Genomic DNA, 20,028 nt, shown 5'->3' on the forward strand with positions numbered 1-20,028 from the left:
TAGTAGTAGCATAATGGATTAGGTAATACTTTCTGCTACAGGTGAGCCCATATCTTTGGTCAACCAAGAACATCAATTCACATCTATTAGATACTTAAGATTATGGTTATCAGGTAAGAATCATCCAGAAGGGTTTTTTAAGTGTCATGTGTAGTCTTCAGATTATGGGGGCTTAGTTTTATTCTAAGGAAGTACTCCCTGTCATTCCCTGTCAGGCTACAGAAATTGTAGGGCACATTTGTGTGCAACTTAGCTGGTATTCATAAGCTGTTAGTCGAGTACATCCTCTAAAAAATGTTGCCTTTGTACAGCAGATAAAGTTGGTGTCATTTCCATTTTTTAGTTTAATCATTGTGGTCACCAGGGGTGCACTAGCTCCCCAAACCTGACACAGACAGACACTAGGCACAAGTATAATAACACACATTTTTTATTTTGATGTTGGAAACACTTTCACTCGTTTCCCACCTGCACAGTTCAGTATTCACCAAGCACGATAAATAAATACAGCTCTTTTCTTCTATTCCTTTCTTTCTGTCTTCTTTCACTTCACTCCTCTGACAAGCATTGTCCTCCTCCTACCAACTCTGGCTCTCCAAGTGAAGTGAGGCGGCTCCTTTTAGGTTGCACCTGGGAACACTTCAGGTGGCCCATCAGCATTATCTGGAAGTACTCTCAGGTGAGGTGGAAGCCCAAAGCAGGCCTCTGCAACTCCCCCTGGGTGCCCCCATGGAACCCAACAAGGCAAACTCCAGCTCCCATGGAGCCCTGCAGGAAGCCGAGACACCACTGCCATCTAGCACTCCAGAGGAGAATGCCCCATGCACATCTGCCTCTCCGGTCCTTCCTTTACGACAGCCACCCAGCTGTCCATCACATCATATAAACTCAGTGCTTTTAAAAATATTAGGATGGTATTTCCTACATTTGTATTGTAGTTTATTAGTTTTGAAAAAAATATATCTTTTTGCAGAATTTACCTTGCTTTCATGATGACACAAGGTGACTTCTTGTGGTTACAGCATATTAAATACAGAGCACCCTCCCTTTTTATAGAGATTCTTTTTACCTTTAACTTTATCTTATGATGCACTTAGTGTTTTGTGAAAGTGCATCTATTAATTTAGTTTACAACCTAAACACTTAACAGATGTTTTTTGAAATTGCTGAATATTTAATTGGCTCTGTAACTTGATAATGTGTCAGCTTGAGATAATAGCAAATTAGAAATTGTACATGCCTACACATCTCTTCTACTATACTGGATATGTTTCTTAGTCAGTTGACCTGGCAACTCATCACCTACCAGGCTAAAATTTATTTTGCATATTGGCTAGGTGCAATAAAAACCTGATAAACAAAACATTAAAGTACATGCTTCAGTCATCCTTTAGTGAAATTATTTATTATTTCCACAGTAAACAGTCCAAAATGATCCCCTGCTGCTCATGAATGTTATGCTTCACAAAGCATGTGAACAGCATTTGTAAAATAAATTGAAATGAGAGGCTTATAGGTTTTACACAATGGATTTATTATGTGGAAAATGTATGCAATTATGAATGTAATTGGTTGGACTGATGTTTTTAAAGATGACATTATATATTATAATATTATGTTTTTGTTAATATAATTTACAGTAATGCAGATAATATATGTCCAAAGTCCATCTGTGTTGAGTTATAGGCTATTGCTATTTAGACGAAAGACACAAACAAGGATTACTTCTAGATGAACTGTTTTCATTAATTTGATTGGCATAATAGATGTGTATCCAAAAAAGAAATTAGCTGTCTAGCACTTCACACACTTAAGCCATCATTTATTAAGGTTAAAATATCCAATGACTCACTTGTTGGTCTAAGTGATGACTTGCAAAAGCAAAAATAGTTCAGTCGACTTTAAGACTGTAAACATAGCAAAGTCTGTTCTATTTACCATGGCATAAGCAATCAAATATGTAATGTTTTCCTCAGTTTGTTGACTTAGTTGCAGGTTACTAGCAATTAACCATACATACTGTGAAAATAATTGGCTACATTCTACAAATTTTGAGGAGCACCACTAATAATGCACATTAGCATTCATTTTAGATTTTTTGAAAATAAGCTTTACTTCATGGGATAACAAATTAAAAATAAATCACCTCCATTGCAGAAATGAACTAAAGTCTTATTAATATTTGCAGGTACAATTTGTATGTTTAAGTTACTTAAAAATACATTAACCTGATATTACAAATACATTTTTTATTATGGTATTTCACTACCTTCAATAAATATGCCATACTGTTTTCATGAGTACTCTGAATTTAATTAAAACAAAATCTGCTTCTCCGAGATGAAGGTGATGCAAGTAATTGTAATTCTGTGTTACTTGTACTTACCAGAACCTCTTAGATGGTCCTTATTCATTCATTTATTAATTTTTTCCATCACTTATCTGGATAGGGTCATAGGGCAATAGTCTTAGCAGTAAAACCCACGCATCCCTTTCTTCATTCTCACTTGCCAACTCATTCTGCGGGTTCCCAAGGTATTCCATGGCCATTTGGGAAATATAATCCTCCTGGCAATCCCTAGGTCATCTCAGGGTTCCCTCCAAACTGGTCTTGCTCCGTAAAACCTCCACAGGGAGGCATATGTGAGTTGTCCTTATCAGAGGCCCAAACCACCTCAGTAGGCTCTTCTTGATGTGGGAGGTCATTGGTTCTGCTCTGAGCCATTCCCATATGTCTGCACTTCTCAACCTGTCTCTATTGGAGAGCTCAACCACCTTACAGAGAAAGCTTCTTTCGGCCACTTGCACCCGCATGTCTTGTTCTTTTGGTCCTAACCCGAAACTCTTGACCATAGAAGAGGATAGGGATGTAGATTGAGTTGTAAATCAATAGCTTTGCCTTCTAGCTCAGCTCCTTCTTCATCATTACAGATCAGTATAGCGACTGCATCACTTCACTTGCCACCATCTGTCGATCTCACCTCCCCTGTTCCCCCTCACTTGTGAAGAAGACCCCAAGGTATTTAAACTCCTCCACTTGATGCAGTAACTCACCTCCCGCTTGGAAAGGACAGTTCACCTCTTTCCTACTGAACTGTAAATATATTTGATCAACTTTTAAAATAATTCTTGAAATAATTTTTTCCACAATCAATAGCATAGCATAGGATATTTTTGATGATAATGCACTAGTTATATTGTGCCTTAATTAACAGAACACCATCTTCAAATTGCTGCCTTTAGCAATTTATAATCACTATGGAATAGAAGGATATGGCACAAACTCTACCAACTGGAATGATGTAAATAAAAATACAATTATAAAAGGTGGTAATTTCTGGAAATTCATATGGAAGAAAATTTTAAACACAGCACCTATTTCATATATTACTCAGTAATTTTATTACTTATATGTCATTTTACACATAGCAGCAGTTTCAAATTTACCTTCACATTACAACAATGTGTGTTTATAAAAAACATAATAGCAATACTCTTGAGGTTATGTATACAAACATTTCTTATATAAACACACAATGTTATTTTTATTTTCAGAACAATTTTAATATTAGAAAGATAGGAAACAGATAAAATGTGATTTTTATTTTTGGTGTTTTTTCTTTGTGTACAGTATGTGCATATCTGTGTGCATACATTTACTTTGGGGCTTTGTTCTAGTGACCAGAACTACAAAAACATTTTGTCATTGTCATGATCTTCAGAATGTCGCATAATAAGTTTATTTGGCACATTAAGAAAGCACAAACCAGTCAATGGCAAGTTAGTAATGTGATTATAGTAGCTAAATTAAAGTGCAGCTCTCACTAATAATGTGACTTAATTCTTCAGTAGGCATCCTTCACTGCTTGTCTAGCCTGCAGACAAAGAGGATCTAATGTCCCGTCGCCTCCTGTGAAAGAAAGAGTGGATTAAAAATATGTTGTGATTTACAGTAGAATTATTCAATATTATAATTAATGCAGAAATGAATGTTTAGTATATACTGTATTCGCCATGCTTCAATCTTCTGACAGACATTCATTACTGCTTATTTGCTAAAATGATGAAGATCCATAAGTGGATGCAAAAATAGCATGGAATGAATGAGGTGAAAATATGTTATTTCTTTAAATGTACACTTACCCCTTTTTCAGTTACAGTACAGTACATTTTTCAATATTTTAAGAGTAGATGTGTTAATAATTTGTCAGATAACTTTTCATTTCAGTATTTAAAAAGTAGCACAGCTAATTAAACCACAAAGTACTGTAGCCTGCCATACTGAATTCAATGAATATTAAATGAAATAATTTCTTAGTAATCTATTGACAGTTAGGGAGGGAAATAGAATACGGTATCAGTCGTTAACATGATGAAATTTTATTTCCTTATGGTGAAACTCCTTTTTCATATTATTGTTGTTGTGGTTCTTCTTATTAGATTTTTATCTGAGTACTCTGGTTCTTCCCCAAAGACTGCATGTCAGATGAACTGGTGACTCTAAATTGGCCTAGTGAGGGTGTGGCTAGTAAGGGTGTAGTCTACATTGGACTGGCACCTCAGCTTGGGCCGTTTCTTGCTTCCTGTTGGGATTGGCGAAGGCCCACCATGGCCTTGAACTGGAGAAGCAGGTTAGAAAATGATGAAACTTGCTTAATGGCATCTGTAGCCTAATTCTTTACCAACCAAAGTACAAGTAGAACAATTAAATATGGCAATGAAGTCTTATTACACAAAACTTGTGTCCAAGTTGAAAATTGTGGAAGCATGGGCAGCAGGTTAGTGTAACTACAACTTCAATGTGAAAGTAGCATAGAATAAGCATTATTTCCAACACCTTGAGATCTGGGAGGAGAACTCATTAATAATGTCTGCATAGTTGCAAACTAGTCGAATCTGCATTTTGTTAAGATAACTAACCATTTATCTATCTACTTATTTTGTAAGCTTCTGTTCAATTCAGGGGCCCTGGGGTTTTGAAGCTAAACAAGTACTGGGAGCAAACAACCGTAGAACAGGCACCCATCTAACTCACGGCATGCTGGGATGTGGGAGGATAGCCAGAATAACCCGAGAAAATCCACAGGCAGCGTGACCAGGTGGGAGATATTAGCATAGAAACCTAGAAACATATAATGAGTAAAATATTATAGAGGTTAAAGGTCAAAGTTTTCAGAATTGACTACCATATTATATTAAGGCACAGAGAGAGAGTGAGCACTAATTAGTAACAATTTATTTCAGCATTGCCTATAAGGCCTGTATTACCTATTTACTGTTATGTAATAAGACCATAACACAGACTTTTATGTCTTAGTAACACTTTAAAAACATCAACAAAGTGGTTATTCACCTCTGTGCCATATGGCTTATTAAAAGTTTGTCATAAATTCCTGCAATTGGCTTGTGAATATGATAACTTCAAGTGGTCTTTCTAAGCATAAATGTAAGACTCACAAGACTTATATGCTGAAGCATGGAATACTGAAAAAATATCACCAAATTTAGCCACATAAGTGAAGGTATTTATAGATACCACAATGCAAAACATACAGAGATTAATAACCACTTTATTGATGCTTTGTGCTATTAAAACCAAAATAAGCCGTTGTTAATCTCTTGATACATGACAGTATGTGACTAATTTTAAGTGTTACCTTTAGAGTAGAGCTATGGTCAATCATTCAGTAATGCCCTGTAGTCAACTTAGAAGTTTTCTTATTCTTTTTTGTAATTTATGTGTATGTTTGAATACTGGCTGGGGTTGTTGTTGTTGTTTGTTATATCCATCCATCCATCCATTATCTAACGCGCAGTATATCCTAACTATAGGGTCACGGGAGTCTCCTGGAGCCAATCCCAACCAACATAGGGTACAAGGCAGGAAACAAACCCTCGGCAGGGTGCCAGCCCCCCGCAGTGTGTGTGCACACACACACACACACATACCCACACACCAAGCACACACTAGGGACAATTTAGGATCACCAACACACCTGCATGTCTTTGGACTGTGGGAGGAAACCGGAGTACCCGGAGGAAACCCACGCAGACACGGGGAGAACATGCAAACTCCACACAGGGAGGACCCACTATCTATCATTATTATTATTATTATTATTATTATTATTGCATGCTTCATTTTTCTTTAAATAAATAAATTACACAAAAACATTAAATATGATTTAAGTCTAAAATATTCTTGAGATTGTCATCAAATAGCCTCAATCTATGGTTATTTTTGGAGGATAAGTATTCAATAAAGCCAGTAACAAAGTGCAGTAACATCCTGGGTTCAGCTCCTCATGCCAGGTTTATGTCTTTGTGGAGTTTTCATGTTGTCCATATGTAATATTTATGGAGACAAACTAGGGAGAATGAGTTACCTGATGATCTCTCCACCAATCTATTTTCTGGGTCTCCTTCATCTGTTACAGAGCAGAAGGGAGGCAACAGCCTAAAGAGCACTTGAACAAGGTAGGCCACGTTTACCCCCTTGTATCAGGTGAGTTTAATGTCCAAAAAAACAGGAAGAAAATCTGAGTACCAAAAAATAGTCGTCATATCTCACATTCACTCATAACAAATTAACACATTTGATGTGGGGGCAAAATAGAACATAATGTACATAGATCAAGGAAAAATGTTACAGCTCCACTCAAATAGTGACTAAACCAGCTATTGAACCCAGGACCATGTAACAGTGAGAAAGCAACCCTTACGACTGCATCTCTCTTCCTGCCTCATGTAATTAAGTCAAAAATGTTAAATCTTCTCCTTTTAAATATTTTTCCTATCATTTAATTATAAAGAGGGGTGTGGTGGCTCTGAGGCTAGGGGTCTGCACTGGCAATTAAAAGGTTGCCGGTTCAAATCACATAAAACGCCAAAAGTGACTCTACTTCATTGGGCTCTTGAGTAAGGCCTTTAACCTGCAATTGCTCCGTCCTGTGTATGACGTTTATCTGCATCCCACCCTGCATGTAGGCCCTCCAACCTCCAGGGAAAAAAACAGGGTTGGTGGCAGAATTGGCACTCCAGCCACCATAAAAAAACCTCACATTGCTCCATTCCTTCTGAACTAGTGTGGTGCTGCACTCGGGTCCTAATCTGGGATCAGGAGGTGGTTTGTCATGTGGTGGGTGCAGCAATGCACTGTATCAGAGTGTGCCCCCAACCTCTCTCTAATCTTAATTGTAAAACTTTAACTTGTATGAAAAGAATGTGAATAGCAAACATTTCAGTTGCTTCTATTTATATCATTTATATGCTGTATATCAAAACACAGATGAATCATTTTTCCCTGTAACATAATGTAATGCACCTAACAATGTGCAAAGTTTCAAAATATCTTACCAAAATCTAGATGGGTAATGTTACACTGAAAAACTATTTCTCCATTCACTATCAGCTCCACTTTATTCCACTCTTGTAGCTTTTCAAGGACACAGTGGTGGCCATCTGCAGTGAGCATAGCTAGAAAAGAATGCACCAAACAAATGACCATTACTAATATATAAATGCCCAAATTCTACATCATTATAAAAATGAGAAATAACAGAATACTCACCTACAGTAGGTGATAAAATGGATGTGCAAAATGGGTTAAGCTAAGCCTCCATTTATCATGCTATCCTGGCATATCAGTTATTGCAGAGAAACAATTGGAAAGAAGTAACCTACAGTTTATGCAGATAATAGCATTGCACTGATTAAACGTGATCTCTGCCAGTGGTGCTATGGTATGATCCCTCAGCCAAGCTGCTTTGTCGTAAACCCCTTTCTAGTGTGATAAAGAGATTGCACATACTGGAACTCAGATCATCAGTTCCTGTTTAGCTTTTCCTTTTGATGGCACCATTTTTAGCCTTACCACTCCTCCCTTGTGTACTGTACTATGTGGATTTCAATCAATGTACAATTTCCCTGCATTCAATATTTTATATATATATACTATATATATATATATATATATATATATATATATATATATATATATATATATATATATATATATATATATATATACAGTATATATATATTACTTTTTGCTCAAATGTGAAATGGATAGTATAATCAGCTTCACATCTTTTTTTTAAATCAGTAGATGTACTTTCAGATGCAAGTATGTCTAGTGAAATTCTTTATAATTAGCCTCAACTCTGAGGAAAAGAGAAACAGGCCAGTAGATAACAGTGCATAAATATGTCACTCATGAGTTAGCAAGTTTTAGGCAATTAATAATTTGTTTGATATAAACAAGCCTGATCCACAAGAGTCTTGCCGTCATTGTTTTTTTGTTTTTTTCCTTGAGGGACCAATTTCTGATGCTTCTTTCACTATAACAGACCACTCGTATAATCATCTTGGCCTATTATGTGTTAATCAGTGATGCAGAAGATCTCTCAGCATTAGTATAATAAATTGCACCTCACCCGAGGAAATAGCTACAAACCTGACAGTTTGTTAGGTTTAAGAGATTTTCATATGGAACAAAGTACACCAGTATGACAGCCCTGAATGCAGGAGGTGAAGGATTGCTTTACATTATATTTACAGCGTGCTCTTTCTCGCTAACTCCCCGTCTTTCTGTGGGTTTCTTCTCGAACAATCCAGTAGCTGTGTCCTGAGAACACAATACATCAAACTGGTGGCAATACATGTTACACAAAATTTGGGGTGATGGCAGCATGAAGTGTTCTGCTGCTGCACTTAAAGGTGGCCATACCAAATATATGCTGCATTACCAATAATGAGGTCACAGAAAGTGCTTTTTCCTTTTCATGCCAAGAGTAACTGTCATTCTTGGGCTGTTGTTAATGAACTAAAGTCATTTGGCTAATGGGCTGCAATATTAATAATGTGTAGCTAAGACACACACATCCAAGAAATGCTTGGTCTGCCTTTTATGATCATTCAGTGTGTTATGTGATTCATCTCTTAGGTAATTTATATATATATATAAGTAAGAGGTTATTGCTTGAATATTGCAGAAATATTGCAAATAAAATAGAATTCAAAATATAGTAGCAATCAAGGAGAGAACAAAATTAGAACCAACATTTATTTTCTTTGCTCACCTCCTACCACATCGTTTTAAACAAGTGAGCCTATCCCAGCAACAATGGAAACCAGGCAGGACTGAGCCCTGAGGGGGATATAAGTCCATCACCGATCACTGGCAACGGCATCAGATCAGATTAGAAATGGAAAACAACCTGATAGTGTGGCTGGGATGTGGGAGGAAGCTGGAGTATTAAAGGAAACACAAACAAAATACCCATCTCACAATGTTGGTGTCCTAGCTGGGAATGGAACCATTTTCTGATGTGTTTTTAATTTTTTATTAGATGCTAGTTTGAATCCCGTAAAAGCTAGAAGTGATTCCACTCCATTGTCCTGCAATTGCTCCATCCTGTATATGACATTAACTTGCACCTAATCCTCCAAGCAGGTCCTCCAACTTGTAGGGAGAACTCGGGGGTCAGTGGCAGGATTGGCACTTGAACTAGTGTGGTGCTGAGGTATCACCTGTTGCATGGCTGTACTCAGGTCCTAATTTGGGATCCTGAGGTGGTTCATCGTGTGGTAAGTGCTTGCGGCAACATGCTGTATCAGTATATGCTCCCTTCTTCTCCTACTAGTACAAGTCAGAATAAATGGACCTTAAGTGCTGTTTGTGTATGTCTATGCTGAGGTAACTCAAATGTGGGGGGCTGCAGAGCCCAGACGTTTTTTTATTGTAGCCAAATTAAAAATCAACACATATTAAATATCTGGCATTATTGTAATCACTCTTTATTTTAGCACTGAGAAAATATGAAGGAGCAAATTTAATTGTAACTGATAGAAAGATAGGAAATCATTCCATATGGGGCTCCAACAGCAGTGCTGATGTTAAGAATTTAATATCCTTGATGGACCACCACATAAGCCAGATAGTTCATGAAATATATTGCTGGAATTCACCATGAAACATGTTTTAAATTCAGTTTTGCCTCCTCTTATTGTACCAAAAAGTATGCTGGAACCAAACAAAAAAAAAAACCCTGCTTGATACATTTTATACTCAAGTAATATTAAAAGTGAATAATATATCTGAAAGTTGGGAAAAGTTCTGAATTTCTGCGGCTAGCACTATTAAACATAAAAGAAGTCTCTGAAGATTAATTGTGTAAATTTAAAAGGGTTTTAGATTTAACAGCTGCAAGACAGAGGAACTGAAGGCAGCATTGCTCCTCATGGTGTCCCCATCTTTTGTGCACTGTTTGGAGTTTATATTGGTTACAAATGATGTTTTTGGGTAATTTCATTTCCTCACACAGTCAAAGACATTCTGTGGACTTAGTTGATAATGTTGAAAATGGCCCAGTATGAGCAAATAGAGGTATGAATGAGTAAGTGTTTTCCAAAGGTGGTCTGGCATCCTGTCCAGGGTTGGTTTCTGTCTTGTGATCAAGGTGGCTCTGGCTCTTCACAACGCTGGAAAGGGATAAGATATGGCTCAGTAAATACATGCTTTTGATCTGTGAAAGTGTTACATTTAAAGACCTTGTGTGTAAAGGTTTTATTTTTAAAACAATTCAATGGATGTTTAATCTCGAAAATTACTTTATAGAAGCGTTTGCTTTATTTTTAATACTTAATTTTAAATAGATGAATCTTCACACTGCATCACGACGTTTAGTGGTGTTGTGAATATTTATTACAACTAGGTTATTAGGTTTTGTTTTCATTAGGAACTCAATGCTAGTCCTATAACTTTGTCTTACAAAGGCAGAAACACTCCTACATTAATTTATTTCATACGTGGCGCCCTTTCCATAGTTGGTGCCTGTTTGCGTCCGACAAAGCCATCAATGAGCTCCGTTTCGTCGCGGTCATGAACTGGATTACTCGGTTTTCACGGGGTTGATGGATGTCTTCTTATTCATGTTGCAGGGGTCACACTTTTTCACGTCAGTGTTGCCGTACTGTTAAATCGTAAATCCGTCAACTACCTATCTATATGACCGGCTTAGATAAATAAAAAAAATCAGAGCCGCACTTTGAAATTGGTGCCGCTCCCTTCGTCTCGTCTCGTCTGAATTGATTTAAACTGCAGGACGCGGTTCAGTCCAATCCCCGCCCCTTGGATTACCTTGCAAGCCTTCCAGACGAGATGTCCTATGCTCGACCGTGCCGCATGACTCATATGGTCCGTACCTTACAAAGACAACCGACTTCTCGGGCATGGCGATGGCACCTTCTAATAATTCTACCTGAAGCGAACCAGTGACCTTTTCAAGCGTAGTAAATTAGTAGTTTGGAAGAATACTACGTTCCGTTCCTTGGCAACAGTTTCTAGGGACGCGAGGCTGGCTGCATCAAAGGTCACCTACAGCAGGTAGCCTGTACAGAAAGTACCAACAGTATAGCTATGCAGCACGGAATGGTTAGTTATTATCATCATTAATATACTTTCAACAGTATATCTGCTATATTCACGACGACAATGAATGTTTACAGTGACAGACATTGATCGCTGCGATCTCGTTAACTTAATCGTGAAGCTCAAATATTTCAGTCAGTGAAGAACTAAGCATAAAATGCCGAACCTATCCATAGATCAAAGCATGCATCTTCTTAAAAGTGTAGAGGGAAGCGAATAACTGAAGGCATAAAAGGACACCACCTCATATACACAAGGCATACACTTTCTCACCTGGGCAGCTTCGTGGAGTCGATCCGACCGCAAGTCTTTCGAGTGCTAACGGAAAATCGCGTGATATGTGGCGGATGAGTCCGCATTGTGAGCACTCACCCCCAAGATGAAATAAAATCGCATTACTTCGATTATGATTTTTAAAATAGTAATCTATATATTGTATGTGCTTCGTTTCACAAGATTCATGGTAATAGATGGTAATGTTGTGCTGGTTTCGCAAAAACACGTCTCCTGCGAATTGGACTGGCGTTTGTAGTATTCAATCTTTTATTTTACAGAATGTCAATTATTACTATTTGATGGCCTTTATAAGTAGATTGAGATGTACAGAGATAAACACTTCTACAGTCTGAATACTACTTGGTTTTGTTATTCGCGGATTGTCTATTTGTGTCTTAACTGAAAGTGCCGCTCTGTCTTCTTAACTAGTTTCCGTTAACTTATCTGGAATGATAATTATTAGATGAGAAAATAGGGATAGATGGAGACTGATGTTTTGTCTGTTTGCTATATTATATTAGTTTATCGTTATTTATGGTTTTTATCGTTTAAAAACCACCTCCAAGTCATTTGACAGTTCAGAATATACCACCCCCTAACCTTTGATCGGAATACAAATTCCAGTAGAAATGCCAATCATTAGCAATATACGATTAACTTTAAAAACTAATGTATTGACATTTATGGTATCCATTTGGATAGTGCTTGTTTGCAACAAGTTAAACACCTTCCAGCGTTTTATTTTTATTATTGACAACGTACCAAAGATTATAATCTCCTCCTGATTTTATTGTTGTGTTCATTGCTACAGGCTTTAAAACATAGTTCTGTCTAACCTGAAGAACACTGATGTCCGAGGCTTGGCAGAAAAATGAAAGGTAGTTAGTCTTTCTTATCTGGCACTCTAACGTGATTCTAAGGTGGGCAGTTTGAAATTCAAACTTTCTGTTACCTTACAGTATCCTGAGAAATTATGTCTGACTATCTACAGTGTTCTGGCATGTGGTTCTAGGAATGAGTATACTGTATTGTTGATTATTTGAATTAAAGTCATTTTTTAGAATGCCCTGTCACTGCCAACAGTTTTCATGAGTACTTGATGAATTATTGAAAGTACAACCAGTGATAAATTGCTATAAGTTAAACACCTTCACTAAAATATACAGTATATCTCTTTATTATATAAAAAAAATCCTGGGATGACATGAGACGTTTTAGCCTGGGACCAGACATGACTTTTTCAGAGAGATAATTTCATGTCCTGCGAGACAAGACTTTGTGCCAAGAGATTTAACCAGGCCTGGGGCTGGAAATAAAAGACAGAGTAGATGACAAAATAGAACGCCATAAAGAGGTTAAAAAACGTTGGCGCAATACACGTGCAGAGCAGGTTAAAGATAATGAAAGTACTAAAATTCAATAGTCTCAAAAAAATGATAGTAAAGATCGCACTAGCACAAACAAATGGAAATTATTACTCAGTGAAATAACAGAACAGCGAAAAGAGATTGAATATATAGACATAGGTGATATGACAGAAATACAGTATGTAGATATTGTTCGGATTTAAACTTTAAGTCGGAGACTTGTACATCGTCTAATTCGTGTTGCCATCAGAGAAAAGTAGTGTTTCTTCCCAATGAAGTGGCGTATCCTCAAAAACTACAAGATTGATTGCTTGGTGAAAGCGAAATCCACATACGTGACAGCGGCAACAACAACAACAACAACATTTATTTATATAGCCATTTTCATACAAATAATGTAGCTCAAAGTGCTTTACATGATGAAGAAAAGAGAAATAAAATACAAAGTAAGAATTAGGAAAAGACAACACTAATTAACATAGAATAAGAGTAAGGTCCGATGGCCAGGGTGGACAGAAAAAACAAACAAACAAAAAAAAAAAACTCCAGACGGCTGGAGAGAAAAAATAAAATCTGCAGGGGTTCCAGACCATGGAATCGCCCAATCCTCTCTGGGCATTCTACATACGATAAATGAAACAGTCCTCTTTGTATTTAGGGTTCTCATGGAAAGACTTGATGATGATGATCATGTAGACTTCTGGCTTTTAATCCATCAATGTAAGAACATCACGATGCTTTGATTAGGTGCTGAAGGCGCAGATCACCACCACAGAAAACCGGGAAAGGAAACAGAAGAGAGAGTATGGGTTAGTAAGGATTTTAGAGCCACCATGAATAGTTATAATGAATTGAACATACAGAGTATCAGGATTAAATGAAGATGAAGTTATCAGAAAGCCATGTTAAAGTAATGTGTTTTCAGCAGTTTTTTTAAAGTGCTCCACTGTATTAGCCTGGCGAATTCCTATTGGCAGGCTATTCCAGATTTTAGGCGCATAACAGCAGAAGGCCGCCTCACCACTTCTTTTAAGTTTAGCTTTTGGAATTATAAGGAGAGACTCATTTGAAGATCTAAGGTTACGATTTGGAATATAACATGTCAGGCATTCCGATATATAACATGGAGCGAGATTATTTAAGGCTTTCTAAACCATAAGCAGTATTTTAAAGTCAGTTCTGAAAGACACAGGCAACCAGTGTAGTGACATCAAAACTGGAAAAATGTGTTCGGATTTTCTTTTCCTATTAGGATTCTAGCAGCTGCATTCTGCACTCGTTGCAAACGATTTATGTCTTTTTTGGGTCCTGAGAGGAGTGCATTACAGTAATCTAGTCTACAGAAAACAAAAGCGTGAATTAATTTCTCAGCATCTTTCAGTGATATAAGGGGTCTAACTTTTGCTATGTTTCTTAAGTGGAAAAATGCTGCCCTGGTGGTCTGATGAATATGTGATTTAGAATTCAGATTACCCCTAAATTCTTTATGTCCATTTTGACTTTTAATCCAAATGCATCAAGTGTATTTATAATAATCTCATTGTCTCTATTATTGCCAATCACTAAAATTTCTGTTTCCTCTTTATTTAGCTTGAGAAAATTACTATTTATCCAATTAGAAACGCAAGTAAGACATTGTGTTAGTGAAATAACAGCGTCTGGGTCATCGGGTGCAATTAATAAATAATGCTGGGGGTTGTCAGCATAGCTGTGCTTATCTCTATTATGTGAGCACATACTGATCTATTCTTGTTTATGTTGTTTGGTATTTCATTTATTTATTTATTCATATGCTTTTTTATAGAGGACAAAATGATATAGAAGAAGATGATCTGCTGTGGCAACCCCTAACGGGAGCAACCGAAAGAACAAGAAGTATTATTTTTCTTTATACTTTCAGGTTTTTTTTTATTAACATCATTACATGTTTTGTATAAAAATGTGCTATAGAAGTAAATGTTGTTGCTGATAAAAAATGATTTGCAAGATATTTAATTCACAACAAAATTAAGTGTTTTGTTTCAAAAAAAAAAATTGCAAAACAAACAATGTCTCATGATCAACAAATTCATAAACACATGCAACTGACATGGGAAGAAAGGTGTTGAGTCCCTTTCTGGGAGTGTTTTTATTTTATTAATTCTGTATTCATATGCCTGTCATTTAAAATTCATTGTACTCGTTTACTGTCAAATGTAAGCAATTGTATTGGGCCCTTGTTTATCTGGTAGTATGATGCCCACATTGCCATTATACCAATCTTGGTGATCTTGGGAATCCTGTAGAGACAGCAGAGACAGGAACCGTAATCGATACATTCCCTCATGGTGCTTGAAGTATGGATATACTTGGCCTCATCTGCAGGAATCATGAAATTGAAAAGCGTGGCTGCTAGGAAATGTAAGGAGTTGGATCCTGTCAGTGGATAATTTGTAAATGTGCTGGAGCTCATAGTGATTGGCTAGAGGCAAAATTAGGGGTGCGTCGGCAATGGCTATTTGGGCACAGGAGCACAGTGCTGTTAGCACATAATTACATTAACGGCCTAATACACACATGTAATTCGTCCTGTGTACTCATACAATTGCATGCTTAAATTACTATTTCACTTAAATATCTTGGAATCATAAATTGTTTTACTATCTGCACGCTGTGCAGCACACTCAGATTGGAATTTTCACATTTCTGAACCTCATGCTGTTTTCATGAAGGTTAACAAAGTAACTTTTTAGGCTTAAAATTTTGCAGATGACTTTTTTATACAAATATTGGAGTTTATTTTCTTTTTTTGTATAATTGAATATATAAGCAAATATATAACTACTGAAGCACATTTATATCTGTCATATACACAAAAAAGTTCACCTGTATGGTGATCCCTAGTCTACTACAAACAGAATTTGTGACAAATGAAAAATGGTTTTAGCCGTCCATTTAAATTTTAAAAGACATTTTAAATATCAGAAACAAATTGTTATTTAAAAATGTATAGTAACATTCTGTTACTATATTTAATATTACTTTTTCTGCACATGGCCAAACATTACTGGTTGATCTGTGATTCCAAACTGGCCGTGTGTCAGTGAGAGTGTGTGAGTGGACCTTCTGATGAACTGACACCCTGTCCTTGTACTTATACAAATTGAGTTTTCAGTAAGTAATTCAAGCTAATGATACACCATTAATCGTAGAGGGCATAGTAAATGTGGCTTTCGGGAATGAATGAGCATTCACATATTGTGCTGACCAGTTTGCAAAAAAAAAACAAACAAAAAAACTATGAAGGGCTGAAAAAATATTATCAAAGTTACTGCTGAATTTAATGACGGCAGTGTGGGAAACCAGAACCATATCTCATGCTGTCCCAGTGCAGTGTCTTTACTGCTGCCCTACATGGAGTCCTTGGGCTGCATGACTTCTGTCTTTTGGGAAATCTTAAACCTTTCACCATCTCAATCTTCTGTTCCTACTATCATCCCATTGCTCAAGAAAAATCAGATGGCTGGCCCAAATGACTGTTTCCCAGTATCACTCACATCAATCACAATAAAGTGCTTTGAGAGGCAAGTGATGGCATACATTAACACAAGTATCCTTGACAGTTAAGACCCACTACAATTTGCATATCACTATAAAAGACGGACTGTTCTCTTTACTCTCTGTACTGCCCTGAATTATGTAGAAAATAGCAATGCCTATGTCATCTTTCTATTTATAAAATACACAGTAGGTCTGCATTTAATAATGTAATCTCCTTCAAATTAATGATCATGCTCATAGACCTTTGCCTCAGCACCTTTTTAAGTAATTGGATTTTCGATTTTCTGACTGCCAAGTGAGTAATCCAACAAATGTAACAGCAGATGGCGAATGCTTTAAAACCTGGAACAGAAGAGACTAGTTCTGGTCCATACTCTATATTGTATCTCTGTGTATGAAAGGAATGTAAAGGATGTCTGAGCTGCCTTTAGAAGAATGACCACCTTACCTTGATTCTCTCAGGTCACCACTGAAATGACCTATCTAGCAAGTACTGCTATATTTCGGGGATTTTTAGTGAACAACAGAATCCCCTTCCTGAAGTGTTCTGAGCAATCAGGAACTGTATAAAGATCGTCAGACCAAAGACCGTTCCTGTAAGTGCATGCATACTCTGAAAAATCACTACCACAGGAGCAAAATATTATATAAAAGGAAGATAAAGAAAGGAAAATGAGAATCTTTTATAAGAGATTAACTTAAATTTCACAGTTTCAGTTCAATCCAAATTGCAGTGCACCAAAGCATTTACTGATTTCACCAGCATCTACTTCTTGTCTTTGAAGATAGTTTCATGTAAGTCAATTAGTAGGGTAAATATTATCAATACATTTTTAAACATATTTTCACATTTCTTATAAAACTTAGAGAATATGCAAAACTTGTTTACTAATTCCACATATACAGTATAGCGGATTTATATCATTGACTATTTATGAAGCTGTATGTGATTTATTTCACTAATACTGATTTAGATTTGAACCCACTTCCCCGTTTAGACATTGTTTTTCAGGAATATCTAAACATTACCTGGGTACAGCTTTAATGTTTCCTAGTGCTTCATGTTATTGATTTATAATTCATATTGGTGTTTATATTTTTAACACTTTTTAGTATGTTTCTTCAAGTGTGTGCACATTATAATTATTTCATGTTTAGCACAATTTATTTCTGGTGTTTAAGTTTTGGTCTTGTCACAGCATATAACCTTCTTCTAGCTGACTTCAGAGTCTCCTGTGTGCCTTCTAACAAACTCTAGATTCTCTCTAATTTTATGTTTTTGAAATATGTCTTAGTCTAGTTTCCGATTGTGGGTTTAAGCTTTGACTTTAGTGTTTTTTTTATTTTTTTAGTTTATTGATTTAATTGTAATTATTCCATACAAATAGATCAGTTTTTACAAAAAATAGGTTTGAAAACAAATCAACCCCCACCCCTGAGAAAGATAGCATGGCCAGTAGAGTAAAAGTTAAAGCTAGTAAAAATAATAAATTAATGAGTTTAATAAGTGAATAAAGATAAATGGAGATGAAAAAGTAATGGGAAGAGAATCTACTGTACTTCCTCAGTGCTTTAAGAGCGTATTCTAAAATATTATTGATTAGATCCTGCCAGGTTTTGAAAAAGTACTGCACAGATCCTTTTAAATGAGGAGAGTTAGGATTCTTCCTGTTGAGCAAGATAAGTCTGCGTGCCAATAGTGTAGTAAAGGCAATCACAGTTTGTTTGTCCTTCTCCGCTTTAAGCCCATCTGGAAGAACACCAAACACAGCTGTTAATGGGTTAGGAGGGATTGTGACACCAAGGCTGTCTGAACGGAACTTAAAAAGTTTTGTCCAGAATGGTGTTAATTTGGTGCAGGCCCAAAACATGTGACCCAGAGAGGCTGGGACTTGATTGCAGTGTTCGCAGGTTGGATCTTGCCCTGGAAACATTTTGGACAGTTTTAATCGAGATAGATGTGCTCGATATATAATTTTGAGTTGAATAATTGTATGCTTTGTGCATATGGAGCTTGAGTGAATTCTCTGCATTGCTACCTTCCACTCCTTTTCTGATATGTTGAGTGATAGATCTTTTTCCCATTATCCTCTTGGATCTTTGAAAGGGAGGGCCTGTAAAATAATTTTATATATTGCAGAAATGCTGTCTGAGTCCTCCAAACTGAGCAATATTTTTTCCAGCATAGAGGAAGGAAAATTGGGCAGGTTCTGTTTGACAAAGTTTCTAATTTGGAGATAGTGAAAGAAATGTGTTGCTGGAAAGTTAAATTTGGAATGTAATTTTTCATAGGATGCAAAGATGTTGTCTATATAAAGATCTCTAAGTAATTTAATCCCAAATGTTTTCCAGATATTAAAAACTGCATATGTTTGCGACTTTAGTGTTTTAATGAATCATTGTCATATCTGTAGGACAGACGAGATTTGGACTAACCAGGAAAAGCATGTGAAAGCAGAAACGAGTCAAAACTGGGAAAGAAAAACCATGGAAGAAAACTGTGTGTCTAGTTTAAAAATAAAGAGTAAATTTCTAAGTCATGGACAAAAGTGAAAGGTCAATACAGAAAAGAATGAAGGCCAAAGATTATTATTAAGTGATTCAATAGGGTTCTATCCACAGCTTGGATAAGGAAAGATTGCCCTAGAAGACCTTTTATTCTGTTGTGTCGAAATACCCAGGTCACAACCTCCAAGGACATGTCAGCAACAACCATCACATATATCCCAACAACAGGCACCCAAAATCGCAGTGAATCGGGGCAAAACAAAATGGCGACCAAGAAGGGTTAAAAATTCATTTGCATTTCAAAATGGTCTAAAATAGCAAAAAGTAAATGTGAGAAATTAATTTAGTTCTGGATCACAAAATTTAATACACACTTGTCTGTATAAAATAAAAAAATGCAATAATTCCCAACAATTATTTTATAGAGTATCAGTTCCAGTAAAGTCTGACTGCTCTCCTATTTCTTGCTTTAAAACTGTTTGCGCCTCTGCTGCTTGTCTTTTTCTTAATATCACCCAAAACAAAGAAGTTCTTGTTGAGTTTAAGAAGCAAGGAGGGAGCCTTAGTTCCATTTACAGTATATCCTCAAGACTCATACACAGATTGTCAGCAGCATAAGCATATCTTATTGGTGTGTGCTTTGCTTTGTTTTTGACCTTAAATGACAGACTGCTGAACTATGTTTTTATGACCACAATTTTTGAGTAAGATTTGGGTTTTGGTGAAAGATAGGATCGATTTGGGTTTAGTCTGTAGCTTGGCATGTTGCCTTTGTCTTTTCTTCTTGTCCCTTTATGAAACTCCTTCCTATTCCATCAGGCATAACAGTTCTAGGCACTGTCATCAAGCAATTTACAATAGCAACATCCATCCATCATCTAGCCCGCTGTATCTATCTACATGGTC

The 20,028-nt window shown here is 36.6% G+C and overlaps 1 protein-coding gene across 1 annotated transcript; it reads right to left on the reverse strand.

Moving 5' to 3' along the window:
* Positions 1-3,605: 3,605 nt before the first annotated feature.
* On the reverse strand, positions 3,606-11,246 carry c1h10orf53 (chromosome 1 C10orf53 homolog). Its single transcript, XM_039742136.1, has 3 exons — positions 11,141-11,246; positions 7,357-7,476; positions 3,606-3,910 (listed from the first exon to the last, which is right to left on the reverse strand). The coding sequence occupies exons 1-3, from the start codon at positions 11,232-11,234 to the stop codon at positions 3,846-3,848; spliced, it is 279 nt and encodes a 92-aa protein (XP_039598070.1). The 5' UTR covers positions 11,235-11,246; the 3' UTR covers positions 3,606-3,845.
* Between the last annotated feature and the right edge of the window lie 8,782 nt (positions 11,247-20,028).

The sequence above is a fragment of the Polypterus senegalus genome, chromosome 1, assembly GCF_016835505.1.
Source record: "Polypterus senegalus isolate Bchr_013 chromosome 1, ASM1683550v1, whole genome shotgun sequence".
Lineage (NCBI taxonomy): Eukaryota > Metazoa > Chordata > Cladistia > Polypteriformes > Polypteridae > Polypterus > Polypterus senegalus.

Bases quoted from the DNA above. Each gene is read 5' to 3' on its own strand.
- c1h10orf53 (XM_039742136.1), bottom strand. From the start codon at position 11,234: ATGCCCGAGAAGTCGGTTGTCTTTGTAAGGTACGGACCATATGAGTCA. The intron at 7,477-11,140 runs GTAATCCAAGGG...ATTCTTTTCTAG, and splicing joins TCGTCTGGAAGGCTTGCAAG to CTATGCTCACTGCAGATGGC. The intron at 3,911-7,356 runs GTAAGATATTTT...TTTCTTTCACAG, and splicing joins CATTACCCATCTAGATTTTG to GAGGCGACGGGACATTAGAT.